The 10,355-nt window shown below is 47.3% G+C and overlaps 1 protein-coding gene across 1 annotated transcript; it reads left to right on the forward strand.

The window, feature by feature from the left end:
* The first annotated feature begins 872 nt into the window (after positions 1-872).
* Positions 873-10,184, forward strand: rai2 (retinoic acid induced 2). Its single transcript, XM_084676093.1, has 2 exons — positions 873-1,006; positions 6,411-10,184. Exon 2 carries the CDS (start codon positions 6,491-6,493, stop codon positions 8,186-8,188), a length of 1,698 nt encoding a protein of 565 aa, XP_084532219.1. The 5' UTR covers positions 873-1,006; positions 6,411-6,490; the 3' UTR covers positions 8,189-10,184.
* Positions 10,185-10,355: the final 171 nt, after the last annotated feature.

Here is a 10,355-nt window from a genome sequence, read left to right on the forward strand (position 1 = left end):
ATGTGTAAAATGTCATTAGTGGGAAAAAAAACGTCTTTATTATATTTTTCATGACAACAAGAGGGAAATCATGTATCAGAGTGAGGATGTGGGGACACTTGACAGATCCTCGATCCCTTTATATTCACATCAGTAAGACAATTAAGTCTGACCTGTCCTGTGTATCCAACATGAAATTGTTTGGTATTCATAATAAAGAACATGTCAATGTTGTGGAGCAGAATAATCTGTTGGGCTTGATTTTAGAAAGCACAGTAAGGGGGGAAACTGGGAGGAATCCCCTGAAATGTGAAGTTACTTAGGTATGCCTCATGGCTCATTAATGTGCATTAAACAGCTTTCCAGTGGAACAATGGGAGGCCCAGCTCCTGCTCTGACAGGAATTGATAGGAGACCTATTAACCTGTCCCCATCATACTGGCAGCATATTGGCCCTCTCAGAATAACAGTATGTCTTTCCAAAACCAGTGTAGACGGAACATATTAATTTGCATACTCTTTTTGGCTGGAAAAAGGGCCCTTGGTGATAGTTCGAAAAGGATAGAAGTGGAGGCCTACCAAACTAAACCTAAATGTAACATCAACACTGCAATGCATTGTCCTTATCTGAACTGTGCAGCATCTTTATTCGCTCTGTCTGCTGAGAAACCGTTGGAGCATACACGTTATTTTATGTGGGCCTAAAAAGTGTTGTTTATCTCACCATAAAACTGTGTTAGGTTTATGTATTTGGAGGGTTAGTAGGTTTATTTCCTTGAAATAAATGTAGCTTCCGACAAAAACCGAGAGAGGGAGGGCCCAGGGAGGACCCGCTATGCCGCTGCGCGCGCAGCCTTGCTGTCACAGGATTACATCGTTCCTGGGGGTATTAACCGAGGATGGCAACGTCAGGACTATGATGGGAATATAAAGCGTTATTTATAACAGAATATAATCTGCCAATTCTGCCATTAAACTTATTTCGTCACCTGAAAACCCCGTTTTGAAAAGAACTTCTGCCGGAATGGTAGGTATGCTTGTTCTGTTAGGCTATCTCTCGTGTGATAAATATATTTTTTATAGAAGGATTGCATTAAGAGGACTTGGGATGAACCAAAGCTATTCGGTTCTTTATTTACCTTGTCGCCGACATTTTTTAGTGTCTACCCAAATAAGCGTCCTACTTTAAATATGGAAATAGCATGGAACCGTGAGCATTACGCTTTTCCTACAGTTTGCGCAAATGTAAATTCATCCACTTAATGGTTCTAAATGTAGGCTATTGTTCATGCACAAATTGGGTATGTTAATTCATCAATATCAACCAGGATGTCCGATCTCTGCTTTATGCATTTGGCAAAACGGTGTCCTTATTTAAAGGGAACCAAAATGCCTGAAGCATACAACCACGCACATTAATGTAGGATATGGTATACTAAGATACATAAATAAATAAAAACTGCCTCCATACGATATGCAGATTCAGCGTTTCACCTTGCGAATGGCCATGTATGTTCTGCTATTGATTCCCAACGAACTCGATTAAGAACAATAGCTAGTGGCTATATTTTCAGTAGATAAGGCAGGTTGCTCATAAACTGGTTTGTGCTTTTTGACTTTGAGGGATCTGGTAATGTAGCAAAGCAGCAAGTAAAAGCCTAGTGTAAAAATGTAAACAATGGTCCTCAGGTTTACTGCTATACTTTCACAGTCATGCAAGGCGTTTAGCAAAGAAAGATAGTCTACATACAATGATACACCACTGCTTTAAATGAAACACATTTATATTGGTTCATGGTTGCAAATTAACTTGACTGTTGTTGCCTGAGAAGCTTTAGTGAAGACACAGTCAGCCAATTTGTAAGCAGCACTGATGAAGCCAAAGAAGCAGAAACCCTGGCATTGAAGGATAAGGCCTTAACCACTGCCTGGGAGCAGTAGATAAATCAATGCTAGCATTGTGACACTCCTACGGTTTGCCTGGCCTGATATCTCACCATATGTAGCCCACTGTGTGGTCTCTCTGCCTGAGAATTAAAAAAAAAGAGAGAAGAATGTTATCTGTCCTGACAAATTCCCATGCTAATGTTTAAATATATTCATTGAGAAGGAATCGTAGCATAGCAATGATGTATTCCACTGTTGTTTTGTCTGCACAGTGGTGCTGGGAGTCTGGTTATGTTATATATCTTATCTCTAAACATATTTATGTCCTTGTGAAATGCCCTGCTGTGGTTGATCAATGTTCCTGCACTTAACTGAATAAGATGTGCGCTGTTTAAAACATTTGTTTATGTGTGTACTTGAAAGCGTACAGCATCAATCAACTGTTTTCGAGACTCAACCACACTAAAACAAGGCTGTTATCATCTTTACAACATCGAGGAGGCGTCATTTGCGACATAGTAAGATAGCCATGTTTTGTTTAACACTCTCAGCTATGTAACATCAAGTACCGTGCTCGACCCAAAGAGCAGGCTTATTTGAAGAGAGACAGCTAAAACCAGACCGCTCAACCAAAACAGCACATTTACATCCAGACTGTTGTCTCCACTGTCAGCCACACAGCCTCTGCTCTCATCAGTATTCTGAATATAATAATGGTAATGTGATTTGAGTTCAGCCTCGATCGTATGGGCGGGTGGGTGTGTGGAACACGAGATTAGTCTCTGTGCACGTCTGTAATACGGGTTAATTAGAGGAGGGGGGGTTGGGGAGTTCTATCAGATGACCTATGGGTCATTGGGCTTTCGGGGCCTCGTCTCTGGGTCTTTGTTCTCCCGCATCTCCCCTTCTGTGTTCCTCCCTCCAGCAGCTCTGACGGAGGTGGACCCACATCTTGACGGTCCTCAAGTGGTGCACACAACGCGTAGCAGCAGGGGTGGCCGTCCCTGCGGGGAAAATGTAACGAATTGCACCCCTTGTCAAAGAAAGGGAAGCGAGTGTAAACGAGGACGGAGAGAGTGCCTTGGGTGCGTAACTCGAGTGTTCGTCAACGTCAGCCTTTGCATCCAACCGTATTTTCTCGGCGTGGAACTGAAGTAGCGTTCGCTGTTGTTGTTGTTGTTGTCCTTCTGCCGTAGAGTGCGGGAGCGCATTCCTTTGCCGAGGCGAGACCAAGACGTAAATGTGGAAATCATTACAGTAGAGGCGGGAGAGATTTCCACCCGAGCCGCTATCCTTCTCCGTTTGCCCGGTCTACTCATAAAGCAGAAGACCCAATCTGCACCACAATGTTTTACTGAGGGACTGTGTGTCATGGCTTTAAGCAGCACTGAACAGACACCGTGACCCCTCTTGTCAAAACAGTAAGTGTTTAGAGCTCGTCCCACTGTCCTGTAAAGATAATGGATGATCATCAATAAGCGCTCTGGTTTCCAATGCCTGCCGTCTTACATTACCTCATATTTAATTAAAGCACTGTTGCTTTGGTGATATTTATAACTGTCCCTGACCTCCAAGCCTCTGCTGACATGGGCAGTGATGGAAGTCAGATGATGGCCCCAGAGGACCTTGGGAAGGCCTGCATGGCTAACTGAGTCCCTTCAAGGTAAACAGGACCGGAGGTCATTCTTGATTAGTATTCAAGTCACATGGAGCGAGGAGTGACCGTAGTGATAATGTATTCTGAATGGAAACTGCTATGTGTGTGTGTGTGTGTTTTAGAGGAGCGAGGTTTAACCCATTCTGCCTCCGATTCGACATCACTCTGACTTCAACTCAGAGAGACGTACTGAAAGACCATACGTTAAGCAGTTGAGTTCAACCTTGTTTAAATCGCCAAACACGCACAGAGGGAGAAGAATGGTAACACCTTCTACTCTTCCGCGGTCCTGTTTTCTTGTTCTTGTCACCAGCTGTGAAGTGCTGAACTCGCGTGCCTGCCCGCAGCTTCAGCGGAGAGCTACGGTGCGTGCAGGGCAGCATGGATGCCAAGGCCAGGTAGCTGCAAGGCAGACCACCTGACTTTGAGGGCAGATTCACACACCGCTCAGCCTTCTTCGATGGGCTGTAGCTGCACACAGGACCTGGTTGCAGGCTCCCTTTGGTTCGAAAGGTTTGCTCTACGTGGCGTGATTATTTTCTATATATACATTCAATTATGGTTAAAGAGAGGGGAGAATATGAAAGTAAGATTGACAGGCCATGCTGCTTACAGCTTATTCACCTGACATGTCATAGGGGAACATTTGCTCATTTAAAGTAATAGTTATTGATTGATGAACATGCTTCCGAGCGGAGTGCGTCCATGTGGACAGGTCCCCATGGCAACAGCATGATACGGATGACTGGTGTGACATCCTTGTTGACTTATCCACCAAAAGAGGGGCGAAGCCAAATGTGTGGTTCATATCGTATCGACTCTCCCACAATTTCATGATCTCACTGGACATCATTCACAGTGAATAGACGCCATCTTTTTTACAGTCTATAAATAACGGGTGTCTGCCTGGCTGAGCCAGGAAAAGACCGGGGTTTCAGCACAGAGGCCACGAGCTATAAATACACATAAGCTTTTATTGGATTCTTGCAGGGTGTGTTTAAGCATGTTTTTATTCCCAAAGCGCACACTCCCTAGACCTGTCCCTTGTGTCCAATGCGGACCAAGTGATCAGCCAGGCGGCTCGCCCAGGACCTTCATGTGATCCATCAGAAGGCTGTTACCATGCTGTTGCTGTGTCTCGGCCGTGCAGCAGAACAATATAGAAGCCGCCCTAGGGGGAGGAAGCTCCTCTGAATCGCTCACTGGGGCAACCCAACACCACATGGAGGCAATTTGGTCAAAGACATTTGAAATAGGGCCCTTCCTTTGTGGTGTGGCCAGCTGGTTGGCATTCTGTTGGGATATTGAAGCGATTCTAGTCATTGTTTTAATGTACGATCACTGAGAAAAAGAATGTTACCATTTTTCGTTTAGCTGTTTAGCTTTGAGTTTCTAATGGTTTAAAGGACACACATGCTCCTCTGCGCGTTGATCCATCTATAATTGAGCTTTGCTGATGCCTTTGAAGCCTACAATACCTAGTGACCCCCCCCCACCCACCCACCTCCCCCCATCCCATGAAGCATCATGGGAGATGGATGAGGACTGGCAGCTCCAAGTGTGATGTCAGGGTGTGATATCAGCTGCCACACCGAGGACAGGATCGGCGTGTTTGAGGCAGCAACACAACACTGCAGGAGACAGGACCACAGAGGAGGCAGTGATGAGAGAGGAGTTCTGCATTAGAGCTGTTTAGGGATGGAGATATGACCCAAAGTCTGGATGGATTAGACGAGACACATCCACCCTTTCTCAAACCACAGGTGGTCTAAAAGCTTTGAGTACAGTATGTCTAGATCTGAGTTTGTTGTTATGGTTGGCCCTGTCTTGCAAATGTAGTTATGCTTTTTTTTACGAGTCTTTCCTGTAAGGTAATATTTACTAGACTGAATCATCTACAGACATTGTGGCCACCTTGTTGTATTTCCAGTTCTGGTCTGTGATTTATATTTTTTTTCTCGCAATTAGTATTTATTTCAGCGTTTTGGCAGGCTTTTTAATACATCTTAAACCAATAAAGTTAGATTTATGGTCCTGGTAGCGTTCAAAGTATGTTTGTTTGCCAAATAAACACATTAATGCATTGAGTCTTGTAAATAGTTGACTGCATCATGTTTTACTCTTTAATGTACAGTTTGTAAATGATCATTACATTGACATTACATTTAGTCATTTAGCAGACGCTCTTATCCAGATCGACTCACAGTAAGTACAGGGACATTCCCCCCGAGGCAAGTAGGGTGAAGTGTCTTGCCCAAGGACACAATATCATTTTGCATGGCCGGGAATCGATCTGGCAACCTTCAGATTACTAGTCCGATTCCCTAACCGCTCAGCCATCTGACTCCCCCAATTTTGGGGAAATCATGAGAGAAAAAAATCATGGTGAACCAAGTAATCATAGTTTGGTGCCGCTAGTTTGTACTGATGCACAGTTAAGATGAGCCCACTCCATAGGAGCCCAGGAGCATATAATTAGTACATTTCTGCTAGGGGCTTCTTGGACCCTCAAATGAGAAGCTTCCCTCCATTCAGCTACATATGGCCTATTACCCCAGGCTTAACCTCTTCAACGCAAGTCTTAAACCACAGGAGAGGAGGGGTGTGGGGTGGTGGGGGGCAATCGGGGCTGGGAGGGTGGAAGGGGGGTGGTGGCAGCCTGCCTACAGTGTGTCTGTAATCAGGGGGAACCAGGCCGGGTAATGGAGCGATTTGACTGCTCAGCAGAACCCCTCCATGTGTTGGTGGATTAAATCTGGGTTTGAAGAAAGCGATAACCTCAAGTCTGCCCCATTTGCTGACGCTTTAAAGAGGGAAACCAAGAGGCCACTGTTTTTTATTGAATGTCGCTAATGGTGTTTCGCCCCCCCCCCCCCTCCTCCCCCAGGACTGCATCCACCAATGGGATAACCACGAAACCCGACACTAGCTTGTGAGGAACGCTTTCTTCAGACTACAGACCAGAAGATGGAGGATACCTTTAAGGACGAAGTTTCCCTGCCCGTGTCCGGCTCCCAGGCTGACGCGCGTGACCGTGAAGCGGGAGGAGGGAACGTGATCGGCAAGTTGGAGAATGACGTCAACGCGGCCATCCCTGCGGACCCCTGGGACATCAGTGGACAGGGCCTGACGAAGGCGGGGCTCGCCCCCTTGGTCGACGCTTCGGGCCCCCCGGCGCTGAACCCAGCCACGGAGGCCCCGGGCGCCGTGGCTCTGAAGGTGGCCACGGCCGTCCTGCAGCCTCTCTGCCTGGGGGAGAGCCCTATGATGCTGCCCATCCACCTCCAGATGGCTGGGTCTGCTGCGCCTCAGGTTGGCCAGATGGGGGCAGCGCCCTACTTCATGACCAACCAAGGCCCGATGTCTCTGCCCCTGGTCCTGGAACAGCAGCTCTTCCAGCACCTGGGTCCCTCCATGATCCCCCAGGGAGGCCCGTGCCAAACCATCCCCCTGCAGAACAACATCCTGTGTCAGAACGCCTCTCTGACGTTTGCGCCTCCCCCCCCAGCGCTGGAGCAGAAGCCTGGGCAGGCCCTGGACTCAGGCCTGCTGACTCTCCTCCAGAACCCGGCCTTCACCGCCATTCTTCAGGACCTCTTCCCCACGGCGGGGAACTCCGCTACCTGTCAGTCACCAGGATCCGTCCAGTCGGACCCTTTTGCCTCTGCCTTTCTCTCACCCCCTCCTCTCCCACATCCCTATAGCTCTCCTTTGGCACCGCTGGTCCCTCCAGCCACCCTCCTGGTCCCCTATCCCGTGGTCATCCCCCTCCCTGTGCCTCTGCCCATCCCTCTGCCCATACCCATCCCCGTCCCTCAGAGCGAGGACTCCAAGGGGAACCTGCCGAAAGCAACTTGTACTGTGAGTAAAAGCACCCAGACGTACTCTACCTCTCCCCCTCCGTCGCCCGGGAGCTTCCTGTCGTCCAATCAGCTGCGACATGCCTCCTCATCCGCTCTCCTGTTGGCCGAGGGAGAAGTGTTGGACCTGTCCATCAAATCCTGTCCCATAGAGCCCAAGCAGGAAGTGCCCTCCCCGCAGGAGAACGTGCTTGACCTATCTGTGGCTGGCGTACGGAGGACCTGCATCCAGTCCTGCGGTTCCGGCGGTTCCCTGAAGGGGGAGAGAGATCGGCCGTGCCTGTCTGGTCACAAGGCCCACCCAGGGGCCCTATCTCTGGGGGTGCTACGGCCCCTGGAGTGCACCCAGAGGCTGGACTCCAAGCTGCTGAGCGGCCTGGCCTCTCTGGAGTTCAGCCGGCAGCACAAGTGGGTCGTGGACAGCAGCGGCGGGGGCAGCTCCCTGGGCCGGGAGGCCTCTCTCAGCGGGGCGGCGAACCTCGAGATAGTCAGCACCTCGCAGACCGCCAAGGTCATTGTGTCGGTGAAAGACGCCATCCCCGCCATCCTCTGCGGGAAAATCAAGAGCCTCTCGGGGGTGTCCACCAAGAATTTCTCCATCAAGCGAGACGGCCCCCAGGGGGCGGCCCTCCAGCAGCTCTACGGAGCCCCGTCCCGGGGCCAGGGGGAGCAGCGAGACCTCAACGACCCCCTGAAGAAGGTCCCTAAAAACCGAGCCATCAAACTGAAGAAGGTCAGCTCGCAGGAGATTCACATTCTTCCCATCAAGAAGCAGCGTCTCGCTGCGTTTCTTCCCAGGAAGTGAGAGTGATCGAGAGGGAGTGTGTGTGTGTGTGTGTGTGTGTGGGGGGGGGGGGGGGGCGTCCTCCCAGCCAGCACCAAACACCACAATAGAAACCACATGTAGGCTGAAATAGTTTCCAATGAAAGGCATGGAATGCAGATTTAAGGTACAGCATGATGCAGGAGCATTGTTTAAAAAGGTAGCTGTGACGTATTCATAAACACCTGTACCTTTTTGGAAACTTTTTTTTATTTTATGAGATGAACTTTTTCTGGGGATCGAAAGGGAATAAGCTGTCCATACGACACTGGTGGAACACTACTCTCTAACCATGAACTCTGGACTACCAGTGGTTTCCATCTTCTGGGTTTATGGTTGGTTTTCACTTGTTTTAATACCTATGTGAGCAGACTATAGGCCATGAAACCGGATTCTCTGAGGTCTTCAGGTTACATTATTAGAGTGGAGCTGTATATATTGTCAGAGGCTGTCTGTGGCTGTTTAAACCTGTCCCATCCTTGAAAATGGCCATATTCATCAGTAGCCCACTGAAGCGAAGCGTCTTCTTAGATGAGGAGGGGGTTAGCATGGCAGGCTGATAATGACTTGGCTGGGTTCAGCCTCCACTTTCATTAACTTTAATGAATGTCGGAAACGGCTGTCAGAGGCAACAAAGCACAGTTTTCATCATTTTGTTTCATGGGTGGAAAAAAAAGGTTCTAACTCTTAGACTTTTTTTACACTCTTCATGTTGAAATGATCAAATCGTTGTCAAAAGAGTAACAAATCAGATGTAAACGGTTCCAGGAAGTTACTGTTTGTTTTTAAATGCTCTCTTTTTTAATTTACAGTACAGCCATGTTGTTAAACATGTAGCATCCAATTTTAGGGCAAAGCTAAATAATAATCCCAACATTTTTGATTGAATGGAGTTTGATTGGATTTGATTGATTGGAATGTAACAATATACAGTTTGATATTCAGAGAGAGGTGTTCTCCTATGAAGCTTGGTCACATAAACTGTATCTACAGTTCCTCAGAAAGAACATTTAGCTTCCCATCTCTATTAATGTGTGCACTGTGTACATCTTAGCGTGTCCCCTTTAATGTTTTTCTTTGCACATATCATGTAGCTTCTATCCTTTTACCCATGCTTGTGCTTAGAAGTGTGTCAGTGAGTGTAGCGGTGTGAGTATTGATCCTATCGGATGCACTTTGTCCTAGAGGTTCCGTTGCGTGTGAAGTTACAAGGTGCCTGTACCGGCGATGTTTGTGAGTTTTGGCCCGAACTCGGCCTGCCTTCTACGGTTCTGCATCCTGTGATGGAGGAGGTTCCGTGGAGCTCTGGAGAGGCCAATATAAACGAGTGGCCTTTTTGTCTCGCCATGGCAGGAAGATGTCAATCAAAGCATAAAACCTGGAACTCAACCAAATGTCCGCTTTAGAAACTGTTCAGTCAAGGAGACCAAATCCTGCTGGCGCCGGTTACTGCATCAGAACGTTCACCATGAAGTGCACTGTGATGTAACAATGGGAGGGAGTTGTACTTCCTCGATTAAGTGCGTTTCTAATCCACAAGATTGACGTCTGATCAGAAACGTTGTGCTTCATTGATATTTATTATCCTACAGACATTTAATTTATAATGATGATGTGAGCAGATGTTGGCATTACCCTGGGGAAAGACATTTCAATCTGTCAGTCAAGCTCATCTTGTTTTTCTCTCGGGGGACGATGGAACCACAACTAGCATCTTGATGAAAGACGTCAAAAAACCCTGTTGGCGTGTTCAGTGTTCCTTTTGTGTGTTGTTCTTAGTCATTTACAGGGTGTTGAGATTAAATTCCTCCAGGCCTTTGAGTCATGACAGATTCACCTTCCTGCCTCTGAAAGAGTGGGAATCTCGGCTAAACTGGTTTAGAGTCCTGGACAGTATGAAAACCATTGCTTTATTCATATTCAGCTTCAACGAAGATGCTTAAAGTGAATTCACATCCTCATGATTTTACATCTTTTTTTGTTACAGTTGCTGGTGAAAGGCATTGTTTTCCTATTAAAAAACTTCTACTGAGAATAGGAAGGGCCTCGTGCATGTCACAAATGGACGCAGATGAAAGTCACTTATTGATTTAAGTATCCATTTATTTTGTATCTTTTTTTTAAGCCATTCATTCTGCACACACATCCT

Source organism: Hypomesus nipponensis, chromosome 16 (genome assembly GCF_054491055.1).
Source record: "Hypomesus nipponensis isolate SF chromosome 16, ASM5449105v1, whole genome shotgun sequence".
NCBI lineage: Eukaryota > Metazoa > Chordata > Actinopteri > Osmeriformes > Osmeridae > Hypomesus > Hypomesus nipponensis.

Excerpts from the sequence above, each read along its gene's own strand:
- rai2 (XM_084676093.1), top strand. The coding sequence starts at position 6,491 with ATGGAGGATACCTTTAAGGACGAAGTTTCCCTGCCCGTGTCCGGCTCC.